General features: G+C 41.4%; 1 protein-coding gene across 2 annotated transcripts in view; it reads right to left on the bottom strand.

Annotated features, from left to right (window-relative positions):
* Positions 1-10105: 10105 nt before the first annotated feature.
* The window catches only part of BTD (biotinidase), a 62183-nt gene continuing 54614 nt past the window's right edge, over positions 10106-17674 (bottom strand). For both annotated transcript variants that reach the window (XM_079923335.1, XM_079923334.1), the window contains exon 4: positions 10106-17004. In XM_079923335.1, the coding sequence (XP_079779461.1) occupies positions 15832-17004 (1173 nt within the window). In that variant the 3' untranslated portion in view covers positions 10106-15831. The remainder of the gene's footprint in view (positions 17005-17674) is intronic.

The following is a 17674-nucleotide window of genomic DNA, read 5'->3' on the forward strand; positions in this document are numbered from 1 at the left end:
TGGACCTTTTAAATGAAATAAAGTTTTTTAATGCAATAAACCAAGTGTCTTTCATGTACAAACTTCTTTTCCCTTAAAATATCTGATTAGTGTTCAGTTGTAACTGGTTTTTACCTTTCCTTAGAAACTTACTGAATTTTCGATAAAGCTGTTTTACAATTTAGATGAACCTTTCTAAATGGGCTTTTCAAATGCAGTTATTCAACAAATACTTACTGCTTGCCCGCTATATACTTGGGGATGGGAATGGGCAGAAAGTGAGCCTAGAAATTGGGATCTTGTCCTCTCGGAGCTCACAATTTCATCATGGAAAGGTACGTACCTAAAAGTGGAAAGTGTGAAAGTGTAATTGAGGTAGAGATGAACTGCTAACTATGGAAGGTCAGTGAACAACAAGTTCACTCTGGGAAGGGTGATCAGAACAGGCTTCTTGGAAGAGGTGGCGTTTAGGTTGGACATCGAGGAACAAATATGATTTGAGCAGGTGGAGAAGGGGCAAATGATATCTTGGATGAAAAGAACAAAATCAGCAGTTCTTAAAATGGTTGGTGGAGGGGAGGTGGATGGAATAGACATCAGCACTTAGCATTCCCGAGGTAAAAAATAGCTTATTATAAACATGTACAGAGATTAGCTAGAAGTGAGAACAAGGAGATATAAATAGGTAATTGGAGGAGCAGGGCAAGAAGGTGTTAATAACTTTTCCAAATCATCTTATGTTGATGATAACAACAGAAGGTGCATTTACGGTGTTTGTCATGTACCAGGCAAGGTTGTAAGTACTTGAAATCCATATCTTAATCCGCACAACTGTCCTATGAGGTGGGTCCTATTCATAGCACCATTTAACAGGTGAGGAATAAGGCAAAGAGGTGAAGTGACTTTTGCCCAAGCTTGTTTGGCCAGTAAATCATGAAGGCTAGATTCACCTCCAGGCAGTCATTTCCACCACTGGTGCTCAATCACCTGATGACCTCTAATATGCTTTCCGGTCCTTGTTGAAATTGGCCATTTTGAAGTTGGACCATATGCTTGACTACTAAATTATGTAAGTTCCTTTCAGTTTTATTATCCTAGGTCACTAGTTTTAAAAGAAACAGAAATGTACCGCAGCAGATGTTTATTGAACACCTGCTGTGTCCCAAGAACTGTGCTAGGCTCTGGGCATAGAGCAGTGAAGGAAGAGTTAACGGAATGTGTCCTCGTGATGGAGCCTAAGAGAATGACATCTGCTTACATTTCTGTTGCTGTTGCTGCCTCAGGTCTCGTCAAGCTAAAATACTCATCCTCGCTTATGCCTTTGCAGGTTGGCTGACGGGCTCAGCTGGGTGACGCCTCAGTCTGGAGTCTGGCTGGGCTTGACCGCTCATCGTGAGTTGGGCTCGATCTGCTCCGTCTGTGTTCTCTGTGAACGAAGCACAAGAAGGCAAGCCTGACCCACACAGTTCACGCCTCTGCATGCATCACTGCTGCTAATACTCCACTGGCCAAGCCCAACCTCAGTGAGATCGGGCAGTTGGCTGTGCTCGTTGGGGAAGGATAATTTGAGTTCAGTTCACAATTCATTTAACCCTGAAATGATGAGCCAGGCCAGCGTGTCATTGTTCTCAGTTTATCCACGGGCATGCTTAGCAGTCTTTGCTCTCTGCCTGTTCCTTCCCTTCTTGTGGTTCCTTCTGGTGTAAGGGATTCAGATGTAAAACTGGGTAGCAAAAATGAATTTGGAATTGGAAAGCTCTTCCCTGGCAGTGTCGAGCCGATCGGGTAGGTGTTTGATTTCAGTGTAGCACCATTCCCCTCTCGTGTCTGACTGTGACCATCCCTTCCAAATCGGAACCTAATCTAACGGAAGACAGTAAAAGTACACGGGGGTAGAACACTCTCCACTGTCTAGGTCATTTCCGCACCTCACCGTCTCCAGCACTCGTGAGTCTCCGTTTCTCTGTCTTCTTCTTTCTGTGTAATTTCTCATTTTCTCGAGGGTGGTTTACTCCTCTTGCCTTCCTATGATTCTTATCTGTCTTCTTTCTTGATTAGGACTGAAATGCAGGCTTAATTTGAAAAGCCAGTGATGTGATCTTAAAATATTTCTTCCTCTTCCCCCTTCTCTAAACTTGAAGAAAAATTGCATTTTCGCTTTTAAGCCCTTCAGCAAACAGTTTTTGAGTACATACTCTGCAGCAGGCACTGTCTTAAATCCTGGAGCTACGCCAGGGATGAAGTCGCTACCCTCAGGAGGCTTCCATTTTAGTTGGGGAGAAAGACAAAAAGGATGTCAATGGCGATTATTCTGCAGAGAAAGATTTGTGAGATTTGGTATTTGGGGGAGATCCTTGATTTAAAAAATGCCTTGCCCTTTTATGCACTAGGGGATTACACAATTTTTTTTTTAATGGGATAACCTTTTTTAAAAATATATTTATTTATTTATTTTGGTTGCACTGGGTCTTAGTTGCAGCAGGTGGGCTCCTTAGTTGCGGCACATGGGCTCCTTAGTTGCGGCAGGCGGGCTTTTTGGTTGTGGCATGCAAACTCTTAATTGTGGCATGCACATGGGATCTAGTTCCCTGACCAGGGATCGAACCCCGGCCCCCTGCATTGGGAGCGCAGAGTCTTAATCACTGCACCACCAGGGAAGTCCCTACACAAACAATTTCTGATGTGAGACACCATAAGGTTTTGCTGAGAAAGTGGAAGAATGTTGAAGCAACAAACTAATAAAAGCAGGAAAAGGATAGAGAAAGATGGTGAGCTAATCCCCAAAAGCAAACCTGAGGTTAAACTAACCCAAAGCATGTCATAGGTTAACCCAGGCATCAATTGTCATTTAAATAGAGGGGATCTGGGTTGATTGAAAGCGTTTCTCAGATGTCTCCTAGCTCTGCCATCCCTAGTCCATGACATGTAACTTGCTTAAACCTTCAGTTAGAAATGAACATGGCACAGTGCTTGGGGTTAGGTTACCACTAAGCTCTAAAACAGACTTTTCGGTCATGTTGGCCACCCCAAAAAAATGGGAAGTTGGTTCATGTCTGGTACCCAAAGTAACAGCAGGCACTGTTATATTGCCTCAGACCTAGTAGAAACAATCAAAATGCCTTTTTTGTGTTGACAGTAAATTTTTCACTTAACATCTTACTTCTTGTGTAACCTGGTTTGAACTCTTATCGTGCCTGCCACAAAGATGGTAGGACCCAGTATACATGAGAGGAAAGTTTCTCATGGTTCTGATACTCACTCATGGTAAGAAATGGCAAAGTCAAAGAGAATGTGAATGAAAAGAATTCAAGGTAAAGGGGCGCTTGAGAAGAGCTTTGTCTCTCCTCACATCTAGGTGGCCATAAGTGTGTAGGGGCATGGGAAGAAAGGCCATTTGTTGCCTGCAGTTAGGTGACTAGGAGAAATAGGACCTAAGACATTGCAAATGGTCCAAAAGCTTTTTCCAAGTGATGTCAGTGAAAATGGCAGAGCAAGGACCACTGAGTCTTGATAAGATCATTGACCTTTGTGGCGGTTCAATTTGCTCAGTTTGCATTCTTCATTCCAGCTCTGCAGGAGCCTTAACAACTAAGCCCACATTTTTTTTGTTTTTTGTTTTTGTTTTTGTTTTTTTGCAGTACGTGGGCCTCTCACTGTTATGGCCTCTCCCGTTGTGGAGTACAGGCTCCGGACGGGCAGGCTCAGCAGCCATGGCTCACGGGCCCAGCCGCTCCGTGGCACGTGGGATCTTCCCGGACCGGGGCACGAACCCATCACCCCTGCATCGGCAGGCAGACTCTCAACCACTGCGCCACCAGGGAAGCCCACTAAGCCCACGTTCTTAGTGCAGACAAGCACCCACCAAAAGAAGCAAAACAAAACTAGAGCTCTTTCAAAGCTTCATTCCCAAGAATTCTCATTATTTTGCCTGTCTGATGGTTCCCTGGAAGATCCCACTTACCACACTGCGTGTAGTTGAGCTAACTCAAAGTGGACCCAGTGTGAAAGTTACTCTCCCTGGAGAGGTATTTGTTGAAAACAATTACAGGAAAGAGTTTTGGGTTTTTCTTTTTAATTGAAATGTAGTTGATTTACAATGTCATGTTAGTTTCAGCTATACAGCAAGGCGATCAGTTACATACATATATATACATATATATACATACATATATATATATATATATATATATATATATATATTTCAGATTCTTTTCCCTTATAGGTTATTACAAAATACTGAGTATAGTTCCCTGTGCTATGTAGTAGGTCCTCATTGGTTATATATTTTATATATAGTAGTGCATATATGTTAATCCCAAACTCCTGATTTATCCTTCCCCTCCCCTTTCCCCTTTGGTAACCATAAGTTTGTTTTCTGTGTCTGTGGGTCTATTTCTGTTTTGTAGATAAGTTCATTTGTGTTATATTTTAGATTCCACATATAAGTGATATGATATTTGTCTTTCTCTGTCTGGCTTACTTCACTTACTGTGATAATCTCTAGGTCCATCCGTTGCTGCAAATAGCATTATTTCATTCTTTTTTATGACTGAATAATATTCCTGTGTGTGTGTGTGTGTGTGTGTGTGTGTGTGTGTGTGTGTATACACCATATCTTCTTTATTCATTCATCTGTCGATGGACATTTACATTGCTTCCATGTCTTGGCTATTGTGAATAGTGCTGCTATGAACATTGGGGTGTATGTATCTTTTCAAATTATGGTTTTCTCCGGATATATGCCCAGGAGTGGGATTGCAGGATCATGTGGTATCTCTATTTTTAGTTTTTTAAGGAACCTCCATACTGTTCTCCATAGTGGCTGCACCAATTTACATTCCCAACAGTGCAAGAGGGTTCCCTTTTCTCCACACCCTCTCCAGCATTTATTGTTTGTAGACTTTTTAATGATGGCCACTCTGTGTGTGAGTTTTGATTTGCATTTCTCTAATAATTAGTGATGTTGAATATCTTTTCATGTGCCTGTTGGCCATCTGAATGTCTTCTTTAGAGAAATGTCTGTTTAGATCTTCTGCACATTTTTTTATTGGGTTGTTTGTTTTTTTGATATTGAGCTATATGAGCTGTTTGTGTATTTTGGAGATTAATCCCTTGTTGGTCACATTGTTCGCAAATATTTTCTCCCAGTCCATAGATTTCTTTTCATTTTGTTTGTGATTTCCTTTGCTGTGCAAAAGCTTTTAAGTTTAATTAGGTCCCATTTTATTTTTGTTTTTATTTCCATTACTCCAGGTGACGGATCCAAAAAGATACTGCTGTGATTTATGTCAAAGGGTGCTCTGCCTATGGTTTCCTCTAGGAGTTTTATAGTATCCGGTCTTACATTTAGGTATTTAATCCATTTTGAATTTATTTTTGTGTATGGTGTTAGAGAATGTTCTAATTTCATTCTTTTACATGTAGCTCTCCAGTTTTCCCAGCACCAGGCAAGAGTTTTAATGTTGCACTTGCCTTAGCAGGTGGATAAGAGCTGAGGCAAGCAACAGACAACCAAAGAGCTTAAAAAGAAAAGCTAGGGGACTAGATATCCATAAGACATGGTTCTAGGAATTCTAGAATGCCACACATACATGGAGTTGTGTGCATGCTTGTGGAAAACCCGAGGCTACCTGAAATTCTTGCCTGTGCCTAATTTTGAGGCTCTGCACAAACAGGAAGTGAAAGCCAATTTTCAACTGCCAGGCTGTGTTCTAAAGATGTGCCCTTACGTACACAGCCCCTTGGCAAAGACCAGGGAATTCTTTTGGTCCCAGGTGTTTAAGGAAATCTCTGTCCAATCGTTAGCTGACAGCTAAGCTAAATGAGTAGAGACTTCATTGGCCACAAATGGCAAAAGATACAGACTTTACAGAACATGTTCAGAAAAGTCACTGAACCAGTATAACAAGCAGCAATAACAACAAACCCTGGGGAGGGAGATGAATCTGATTTCCAGAATTGCCATGTTATATTATTTTAAAAGTCCAGTTTTCAACAAAAGATTGAGATATGCAGAGAAACAATGTATGGCCCATACACAGGAAAAACAATCAATAGAAACTATCCTTGAAGAAGCTGAGACATTGGGTTTACTACACAAAGAATGTAAATCATTTATTGTATTTTTTAAATTTTATTTATTTTATTTTATTCACTTTATTTTTGGCCGCATTGGGTCTTCGTTGCTGCATGCGGGCTTTCTCTAGTTGTGGCGAGCAGGGGCTACTCTTCGTTGTGGTGCGAGGGCTTCTCATTGCGGTGACTTCTCTTGTTGCAGAGCACGAGCTCTAGGCATGCAGGCTTCAGTAGTTGTGGCACACAGGCTCAGTAGTTGTGGCTCACGGGCTTTAGAGCGCAGCCTCAGTAGTTGTGGCGTACGGGCCTAGTTGCTCCACAGCATGTGGGATCTTCCCGGACCAGGGATCAAACCTGTGTCCCCTGCATTGGCAGGCGGATTGTTAACCACTGCACCACCAGGGAAGCCCATAAATCATTTATTTTAAACATGTTCAAGGGGCTAACAGAAACCATGTCTAAAGAATTAAGAAAGTTTTTTTTAAATGCTTCATCAAATAGAGAATATCGATAAATATACAGAGATAGTATTTTTAAAAGCAAATGGAAATTCTGTATTTGGAAATTATAGTAACTGGAATAGAGGGCCTCAGTGTTAGATTTGAGTAGGCAGAAGAATCAGTGAGCTTGAAAATAGGTCAGTTCCTAGTCTTAAGGAACAGGGGGAAAAATGAAAAGTAATCGTAGCCTCAGAGACCTGTGAGATCCCAATAAACATAGCAACATACACAGCAGGCAAGTCCCAGAAGGAGAAGAGAAAGAAAAGGAGGCAGAAAGAATATTTGAAGAAATAATGGCTGAAAACTTAAACAATTTCAAAAACGTTAATCTACAAACTCAAAAAGCTCAAAGAACTCCACATAGACTATAAACTCAAAGAGATCCAGCCTACACACATTATAATCAAACTATCAAAAGACAAAACAAGACTCTTGAAAGCAGAAAGAGAGAAGCAGTTCATCATGTAAAAGAAATCTTACTAATAAGAGTAACAGCTGGTTTCTCATCAGAGTCAAGGGAGTCAGAAGGCAGGGGCATGGCACTCAAGGCGCTGAAAGAAAAATGCTGTCAGTCAAGAACTCTATATCCAGCACAACTGTCTTTCAAAAATGACAGACAAATTAAGATATCCTATTTATTTTACCTATTTGTTACTAAAATAAACAAAAACAGAAATAAAGAGCAACAGTAAATATAACAGCTAAGTAAATTTAAAGACAGTACAAATCTATTTTTTGTAAATCTTTATTTCTCTTATCTGATTTAAAAGTCAACTACGTAAAGCTATAATTATAAATCTGTGTTGATGGGCACACAATGTATGAAAATGTAGTTTGTGACAATAACAACACAAAGGAACAGAGGAAATGGAGCCAACTCCTGTAGAAAAAGGTTTTGTATAGTACAGGCATACCTTGTTTTATTGGGCTTCACTTTATTGCACTTCACAGATAATGCATTTTTTACAAATTAAAGGTTTGTGGCAATGCTGAACTTTCCCAGCAACGTATGCTCACTTCATATCTGTCACGTTTTGGTAATTGTTGCAATATTTGGAATTTTATTCTTACTATATTTGTTACGGTAATGTGTGATCCGTGATCTGTGATGTTCCTATTGTGATTATTTGGGGGTGTCACGAACCACACTCATATAAGATGGCTAATTTAGTAAATGTGTGTGTTCTGACTGCTCCACCAATGAGCCATTTATTTCCTCATCTCTCTCCCTCTCCTCAGACCTCCCTCTTCCCTGCGACACAACAATATTGAAATTAGGCCTATTAATAACCCTATAATGGCCTCTAAGTACTTTAAGTGAAGAGTCTCACGTCTCTCACTTTAAATCAAAAGCTAGATATGGTTAAGCTTAGTGAGGAAAGCATGTCAAAAGCCCAGATAGGCCAACAGCTAGGCCCAGTGCACCAAACAGCCACATTGTGAATGAATGCAAAGGAAAAGTTCGTGAAGGAAATTGAAAGTGCTACTCCAGGGAACACGTGAATGATAAGAAAGCAAAACAGCCTTATTGCTGATCTGGAGAAAGTTCTAGTAGTCTGGATAGAAGATCAAACCAGCCACCACATTCCCTTAAACCAAAGCCTAATCCAGAGCAAGACCTTAACTCTCTTCAATTCTGTGAAGGCTGAGAGAGGGGAGGAAGCTGCAGAAGAAAAGTGCGAAGCTTAGCAGAGGTTGGTTCATGAGGTTTAAGGCAAGAAGCCATCTCTGTGACATCAGAGTGCAAGGTGTAGCAGTGAGTGCTGACGTAGAAGCTACAGCAAGTTATCCAGAAGATGCAGCTAAGATCATTAATGAAGGGAGCCACACTAAACAACAAATTTTCAATGTACATGGACTGCCTTCTGTGGAAAGAAGATGCCATCTAGGACTTTCATAGCTAGAGAAGAGAAGTCAATGCCTGGCTTCAAAGCTTCAAAGGACAGGCTGACTCTGTTGTTAGGGGCTAACATTGCAGTTAACAATGCAGCTGACATTGAAGCCAATACTCGGATTCTGAAAATCCTGGGACCCTTAAGAATTATGCTATCTCTTCTGCCTGTCCTCCGTAACAACAAAGCCTGGATGACAGCACATCTGTTGATAACATGGCTTACTGAATATTTTAAGCCCGCTATTGAGACCTGTTGCTCAGAAAATAAGATTCCTTTCAAGACGACTGCTCATTGAGAATGCACCTGGTCACCCAAGAGCTCTGAGGGAGATGCACAATGAGATGCATGTTTCCATACTTGCCAACACAACATCCATTCTGCGGTCTATGGATGAAGGAGTAATTCTGACTTTCAAGCCTTATTATTTAAGAACTACATTTCCTAAGGCTATGGCTGCCATAGAGCATGATCCCTCTGATGGATCTGGGCAAAGTCAACTGAAAACCTTCTGGAAAGGATTCACCATTCTAGATGCCATGACACATTCGTGATTCATGGGAAGAGGTCAAAATATCAACATAAACAGGAGTTTGGAAGAAGTTGATTCCAACCGTCACGGATGACTGAGGGTAGAGGAAACAACTGTAGATGTGGTGGAAACAGCAAGAGAACTAGAATTAGACGTGGAGCCTGAAGATGTGAATTGCTACAATCTCATGATAAAAGTTTAACAGATGAGGAGTTGCTGCTTATGGATGAACAAAGAAAGTGGTTTCTTGAGATGGAATCTACTCCTGGTGAACATGCTGTGAAGACGGTTGAAATGACAAAGGTTTAGAATATTACATAAACTTAATTGATAAAGCAGTGGTAGGCTTTGAGAGGATTGACTCCAATTTTGAAAGGTCTACTGGGGGTAAGATGCTGTCAAACAGCACTGCATGCTACAGAGAAATTGTTCATGAATGAAGAGTCAATTGATGGGGCAGACTGCATTGTTGTCTTATTTTAAGAAGCTGCCAGTCACCCCGGGCTTCAGCACCACCACCCTGATCAGTCAGCAGCCGTCAGCACTGAGGCGAGGCCCTCCACCAACAAAAAGATTACAACTCACTGAAAGCTCAGATGATGGTTAGCAGTTTTCAGCAATAAAGTGTTTTTTAATTAGGGCATATACAGTTTTTTAGAGATAATGCTATTGCACACCTAGTAGACTACAGTATATTGTAAACATAACTTTTATATTCACTGGGAAACCAGAAATTAATATGAACTAAATTGTTATAAGTTAACATGTTAGTTGGAATACCCAGGACAAACACTAAGAAGATAACTATAAATTATAAAAGAAATGACAAGAGAATTAAAATGGTACACTAGAAAATATCTAACACAAAAGAAGGCAGTGATGGAGGCCTAGAGAAACAAAAAAGAACAGATACAAAACAAATCGCAAAATGGCAGGTGTAAAATCTACATTATCGGTAATACATTGAATGTAAATAGATTAGACTCTAATTATAAGGCAGAGAGTAACAGAATGAATATAAAACATCCAATTATATACTGTCTATAAAACATGCGCTTTAGATTCAAAGACACAAATAAGTTGAGAGTCAGAGGATGAAGAGAAATACCATGGCAACAGCATCCAAAAGAGAGCTGTAATGGCTGTACTACTAAATAAATGAGACATATTTTGAGATTAATGAAAGCAAAAATATAACATTCCATTTCACTGCAGTGAAAGCAGTGCTTAGAAGGAAATTAAGCTGTAAACACAGTAAAAAGGAAGAAAGGTCTCAAGTCTATAATCTTCCAGTTTAAGAAACTAGACAAAAGGAGTGCAGACTAAAATCTAAAGCAGGCAGAAGAAAACGATAGAAATTAGAGCAGAAATAAATGAAGTAGGGATTCAAAAAAATAGAGAAAAATCAACAAAACAAAGTTCATTTACAAAAATCAACAAAATTGACAAACTTGTAGCTAGAATGACCAAGAAAAGAAGACGATTGAAAATCAGGAATGGGGCTTCCCTGGTGGCGCAGTGGTTGAGAGTCCACCTGCCGATTCGGGGGATGTGGGTTCGTGCCCTGGTCCGGGAGGATCCCACGTGCCGCGGAGCGGCTGGGCCCGTGAGCCATGGCCGCTGAGCCTGCACGTCCGGAGCCTGTGCACTGCAGCGGGAGAGGCCGCGGCAGTGGGAGGCCCACGTACCACAAAAAAAAACAAAAAAATAAACAACAAAAAAAAAGAAAATCAGGAATGAAGAGGGGGGAATTCTAACCTCACAGAAATAAAAAATTTATTAGAGTACTATGAATAATTACATACCAACAGATCTGCTAACCCAGATGAACAAATTCCTAGAAAGATAAACTATCAAAACTGTTTCAAGAAGAAACAGAAAATATGAGTAGGTCTATAACACATAAAGACATTGAATTTGTAATAAAAAAAAAACTCCCCAGAAAGAAAAGCTCAGGACCAGGTGACTTCACTGGTGGATTCTACAAAACATTTGAAGAATTAACACCAGTCTTTCACAAACTCTTAAAAAACTGAAGAGGGGGAAAACACTTCCCAACTCACTCTGTGAAGTATTAACCTCATACCAAAACCAGACAAAGGCATCTCAAGAAAAGAACACTACAGACCCAATATCCTCTATGAATGTAGATGCAAAAATTATCAACAAAATAATATTGAACCAAATCTGTCACCATCTAAAAAGTCATATACACCATGAATATCCCTTATGAATACAGATGCAAAAGTCATCAAAAAAATACTATCAACCCAAATCTATCAATGCTTAAAAAGTAGTATATACCATGACCAAGTGGGATTTATCCCAGGAATGCAAGATATTTTCAACAAATAAAAATAAGCCAATGTTAAAAAAAATAAACCAATGTAATACACTGTATAATAAAGGGGGTAAACACTTGATTATCACTATTAATGGAGAAAAAGAATTTGAAACCCTTTCATGATAAAATCACTAAACACTAGGAGTAGAAGGAAACTTCTTCATCTATGAAAAGCCCACAGCTAACATCATACTTAATGATGAACGACCGAAAGCTTTTCCCCTAAGATCAGAAATGAGGCAAGGATGTCCACTCTCACCACATCTACTCAACACTGTACTAGAGGTTCTAGCCAGAACAATTAGGAAGGGGGCAAAAAAAAAGGCATTCATATAAAAAGAAGTTAATCTATTTGTAGATGACATGATCTGGTATATAGAAAATCCTAAAAACTCCACCAGTACATTATTAGTGCTGATAAGTTCAGCAAGTTTACCGGACACAAGATCAATATAAAAAACCAACTCTATTTTTACACACTTGCAATTAACAATCCAAAAATGAAATTAAGAAAACAATTCCATTTATAATAGCATCCAAAAAATACCTGGGAATAAAAATAAAAGGAATATAAAAATTTGTACACTAAAAATGACAAAACTAAATGGGAAGACATCCTGTGTTCATGAACTGGAAGATTTAATATTATTAAAATGGCATTCCCCAAATTAATCTCCAGATTTAATGCAATACCTATCAAAATTCCACTGATTTTTTTTGACAGAAATTGACCAAGTGACCCTAAAAAGTTCATATGGAACTGCCAAGGACCCAAAATAGCCAAAACAATTTTGATAAAGAACAAAGAGGACTCAACGCTTCCCAATTTAAAAACTTACTACAGTGCTGCTATAATAAGGACAAGTGTGGTACTTGCTTTAAGGACAGACATACAGATCAATGGAATAAAATTTAGTCTAGAGATAAACCTGTATATTTATGGTCAATAGATTTCAATAAGGTCACCAAGACAATACAATGGGTAAAGAATAATGTCTTTCAACAGATGGCGCTGGGACAGCTAGATGCTCACTTGCAAAAGAATGAATTTGCACCCCTATCTCACAACACAGAAAAATTAACTTCAGTGGATCGTAGATCTAAGCGTAAGAGCTCAAACAATAAAACTCTTAGAGGAAAACATAGCTGTAAGCCTATGACCTTTAATTAGGTATGACACCTAAAGCACAAGCAACCAAAGAAAGAAGATAAATTCGACTTCATCTTAAAATTAAAAATTTCATCACAAAATTAAAAACTTTTGTGTACCAAAAAACGGTATCAGAAAGTGAAAAGACAACCAACAAATGGAGAAAATATTTGCAGATCACTTATCTGATAAGGGTCTAATATCCAAAATAGACAAAGAACTCTTACAACTAAATAATGAAAAGACAAGCCAATTTTTTAAATGGATGTAAGAGTTTAATAATTTCTTCAAAGAAGATATATGGGTGGCCAATAAGCACTTGGAAAGATGTTCAGCGTTATTAGCAACTAGGGCAATGAAATCACAACCACGATGAGAAACCACAACCACCGAGATGGCTGTGATTTTAACAAACAAACAATAACAAGCATTAGCAAGGATGTGGAGAAATGTATACATTGCTAATAGGGATGCAAAATGATGCAGCCCCTTTGGAAAACAGTCTGTCTGACAGTTCCTCAAATAATTAAACATTGACTGGTATGACCCAGCAATTACACTCCTAGATATATACCCAAGGAATTGGAAAACGTATATTCACATATAAACTTGTACATGAATATTCATGGCAGCATTATTCCTAATAGCCAAAAAGTGGAAACAACGCAAAGTCCACTAACTTAATGGATAAACAAATGTGGTATATCTATACAATGAAATACTATTCAACCATAAGAAGGGAGAACTTATACATACTACACAAGGATAAACCTTGAGAACATTACACTAAGTGGAAGAAGGCAGGAACGAAAGGCCACATAGTGTATGACTCCATTTATATAAAATGTTCAGAATGGGCAAATCCGTAGAGATAGAAAGTGTATTAGTAGTTGCCATGGGATAGGGGGAGGGAGAATGGACATGACTGCTCGTGGGTACAGGGTTTCTTTTGGGGGTGAGGGCACTGAGCCGGCCGCCTGTGGGTCAGCACTGGCCCAGGTGGGTTTCCCTCAGCAGGGCTGTGGGCATGCCCTCCTCTCGAGAGCCCATGGTGGGCACTGGGGCGGACAGGCTGCCAGCAGGCCGTGGCTTTACCTTCTCTAAGAACAGGACTTTTTAAGCCCATCGTTGTCTCTCACTCCCTCTGCGCAGAAGACCCCAGAGAGGCGCAGCTGCACCCCCAGGAGAAACCACATGGACAGTCGCTTCCCCCAGGCCTCATTCCACCAAAAATACACTGGGCGTCTGCCCCTGTGTTATGGTCAAGATCGCCATCTGCTTCCTGAGTTTCAGGATCACAGCTGACAGAAGCGTATCACAACCGTGAGTCATACGTGCTTTTTCCTGAAAATGATTTATTTTATTCATTTCCCCCCTACCCTCCACTTTGTTCTGCCATCTGGCAACTACTTTTTATCGTAAAAAATCATAATTTCTTGTCCCCCTCATTTCTACTTCATGAGCAGTTAGTTAGTTCTAAATTGTCAGTAGATAGTAACTCGGGGAAAGCTTTCAGTACTCTGCTCAGAAGAGCAAAATGTGCATCCGGCAGGTGCTTCAGAAATGTGTGCTGGGTGAAGCAGCTCCGCCAAGCCTGTATTTCGGCCTGGCCTCTGCCTCTCTCTGGATGATTTGAATCATCTTGGCAGGAAGCAACAATATGCATTTCTGAGATGATTTCTGTTTCCCTGGAGCAGGGGCGGCCACATCCGGAGCCGTGTGCCCCCTCCAGCTCGCCCGTCCCGGGTCTGCGCCAGCATCTGGTGGGAGAGGTCCCCGTCCCGTTCCGGGGGGACCTCCTGGGTTTCCTCAGGAATTCTGAGCTGTTCCTGCAAATTCCCTGAAGGCCTGCCTGACTCATTCTAGGCCTTTGCAAGCGGGCAGTGAGTCAGCAGGTCTTTGCTTTTTTCCCACATGGATGATTCAATACACATCCCACAAATGAGAAAACTGGGGCACAGCCAAGGTTCAAATAAACAGTCGAGGTCTACGTAGTGAAGAGCAAACAGGGAGGCCAAGAAAGTAAAGCTGGTCAGTCTGACCCTAGGATCTATGCTCTTTAGTATCCTGCCTAAAAGCCAGGAAGGGGTCTGGAAAGCCACACTGGGGGGGGGAATGGGGAAAGAATTTCATTTTTTACTTCATGTAATTATGTATAGATATATGCAAATACTGTTCTTAAAAACCTGATTTATAAAGGAGATGAAACTAAATATAGCCACACATTGAAGAGGCAAATCACGGAACGCTAACTATCCATTTTCTTTAAAAGCTGCAGATTTTCCACCTTAAAAATGATCTGAAACAGTTACTAGGCATAGAGTCAAAGTGACTTTGAAATGTTGGATACAAATAATACAGACCAGTGGCCTAAAGAATGTCTTCACACACTGAATATGATTTTGCACGTGCAGTTCATATTTTGGGAGGTCCTCGCTCTGTCCCTGGTGGGCTTTCCAAAGACACCTGTTGAGTGACTGAATAAAGACTAAGCGGGCCAAACCCCACACCGTTCCTGCAACCCGTCTGCAAAGAGAAGGCCCTGCCAGCGGACTGGGAATGAATTCCCAGCATTGTTCCACCCTGCACAGTTGGGCAGCCGGAAGGCTCTTGCCCAGAGCTAGCGTGATTTATTAAGGTGCCTGGAATCCCTGGATGAGACACGCTGTGCACAAGAACCTATGACTCATCTGTTCCCATCGCTGCCCTCTCTTCAGCACTTTTTTCCAGCCTCTCTCTCCGGCGCACTGCACTCTTTCTTTCCAGTTATTCTGAGTCCTGCCTGACACATTCCAATCACTGACAGAAAGGCATGTGTGAGAAAAGCTTCCCTTCTATTTTTAAAAGCTGCCTCAGGATCCACATTGCTGATGCTGCTGGCGGCTCTGGCACGATCAGTCCTGGGGGATGAATTCTGGCCAACCAGAATGGAAAAGTCCCCATGGCAGCCATTTCTAACACGGCTTTTGCTTTGAGAGTTTGTTTCTTACCCTAGAAAATGTTTGAGGCTCCTGAAATACCTGTATATCCTGGGTGTCACTTGATCAACAGCAAGAACACACACGAAACCTGCTGTTTTGTGGACATGTAAAATATAAACTGACATTTATTTTTGTGCTCTTAAAACAACTGTGTAATGGAAGATCTGCTGGAAGAAGACGTGGCTTGAATAATAGAAATGTGAGTAGAAAATACCAGAAAATGTCTCACGAATTTGTGCTTAAGAGAAAAAGACACTGGCGAAATCTGTCTCCCTACCTCTTCCCATGGCTCCCAGGATGGGCTCTGGAGCGAAGAAGTGGTCCCGGTGCTGTGAGTTTTGGGCAGTGCCAGTGCAGGAGGAGCCCACCCCACACCCCCTAGTCCTTCTCATACAACCGCCCGTAGAGAGCTGCCGTCACCAGGCCAGAGGACAGTTCGCTCTTCCTCAGGAAATAGTGATCATTCTCCCAGCCCAGCTGGTCAGGGGTTTCCAGGGTCATCCCTGAGGTCAGAAGCATTGGAAAGATATAGGAGGTACTGAAGTTCCCCCACAGGTGAAACTCAAATATCCCCGCAGCCTCTGTAACCTCCTGCCCACAGGTTTCAAAGCCAAGACCGCCACACTTGACCAGGGCACAGACTTGAACGTAGTAAGTGCCGTGCACAGTGTGAAGGCCGTCAAAGACCCCCAGGGCATACAGCTCCTTGGACAGAGTGGGCCTCTGGTAAAGCAAATGACAGCAAAGGCTATTTGCACAGACTTGGAGGTAGCCTTCCTTGCCCCACACGGGAACCAGGGTGAAATTGTCGTACATCATCTCAGAGTGAAACGTGGGAGGGGCATCCGTGTTCCATTTGGGGGCTCCATCACAGTGGACGTCCTGAGCATCCTTCTCAGAGTACGGATCCCCTGCCAGGATTTTTAAAAACTTACTGTGGGATGGGTCCATTTTCCCTGTGGCATTCCCTGTGCCAACGAGACCCTGTGGATTTTTGGCTACCTGGGCAATTATAAGGTGACCTTCGGGGCTTTCCATGTCATGGTGCCAAAAGGACTTCAGAGGGGCGTGTATGCCACTTCCCGTCATCCCCAGAGATGGATGGTGGATGTTCGCAGCCAGAAAGTTGACGCCGAAGGCGATGGCGAAACCCCTCTGAATCTGAATGGCCGCCAAGAGGGGGAGCTGGTTCATCCAGGCGGTCGGATACACGACATGCTTCACCTCCAAGTCTCTGAGGAGCCTGACAGCAGGGTCGAAGAACAATATGTCAAAGCAAGTGAAGATGCCAAACTTGCCAGCAAAGGGGGTATCAAAGGTGATGCGATCCACTTCCAGGGGGGTATTGAACGCTGCTTCAAAGTAGAGGTTTTGTTTGCGGTAGCTGTCAACCAGGGTTCCATTACTGCTGAACACCACGTTCGTGTTATACTGGTATCTGCCATCATTTGGGCACCCTGGGTCACTGCTATGACAAGGCTGCTTTGTCCCAAGATTGGCCACCAGGAACATCTCTCCCTTGACAGCCATACAACTCAGGCGCTGGAGGACCTAGAGGGAAAAAATAAAAGTGTAAATAAAGGAAATTTTTAAACCCTGCCTTTTTCTTACAATTTTAAAATAGTACCTGTATTGTATTGATAATATATAAATAGCTATCATAAATCAATAAGAAAAAAGTAACCACTACTGAAAGCGTGCAAAGGATATGAACAGGTGGTTCACAGATGAACAAATACAAATGGCCAACAAACATTGACAAGATGCTCAGTCTCATTAGTAGTAAGGAGATACAAATTAAAATGATAATGAGATATCATTTTTCACCTCTATAAGATTGGCAAAAATTAAAAAGACTATTCTATCTTGCATTGACCAAAGGATGGGCAAACAGGCACTCATGCACTATTACTGGGGATGCAAAGTGCAATCAAAATCTTTTAAAGGGAAAACTTGGGGCTCTTTAAAAAATAATTTTTAAAAGTGCTTATCTTGGGGGGCTCCAATCAATATGGTGGAGCAGAAGGACATGGAGCTTACCTCCTCCCACAAATACATCAAAAATACATCTACATCTGGAACAATTCTCACAAAATACCTACTGAACCCTGGCAGAATATCTCCAACACCCAAAATCGCAAGAAGGATCTCCACACAACTGGGTAGAGCAGAAAAAAAAAAAAGGGAATTGGGACAGGACTTGTGCCCCCGGGAGGTAGTT

Source organism: Stenella coeruleoalba (genome assembly GCF_951394435.1).
Source record: "Stenella coeruleoalba genome assembly, chromosome: 5".
In the NCBI taxonomy this organism is placed as follows: domain Eukaryota; kingdom Metazoa; phylum Chordata; class Mammalia; order Artiodactyla; family Delphinidae; genus Stenella; species Stenella coeruleoalba.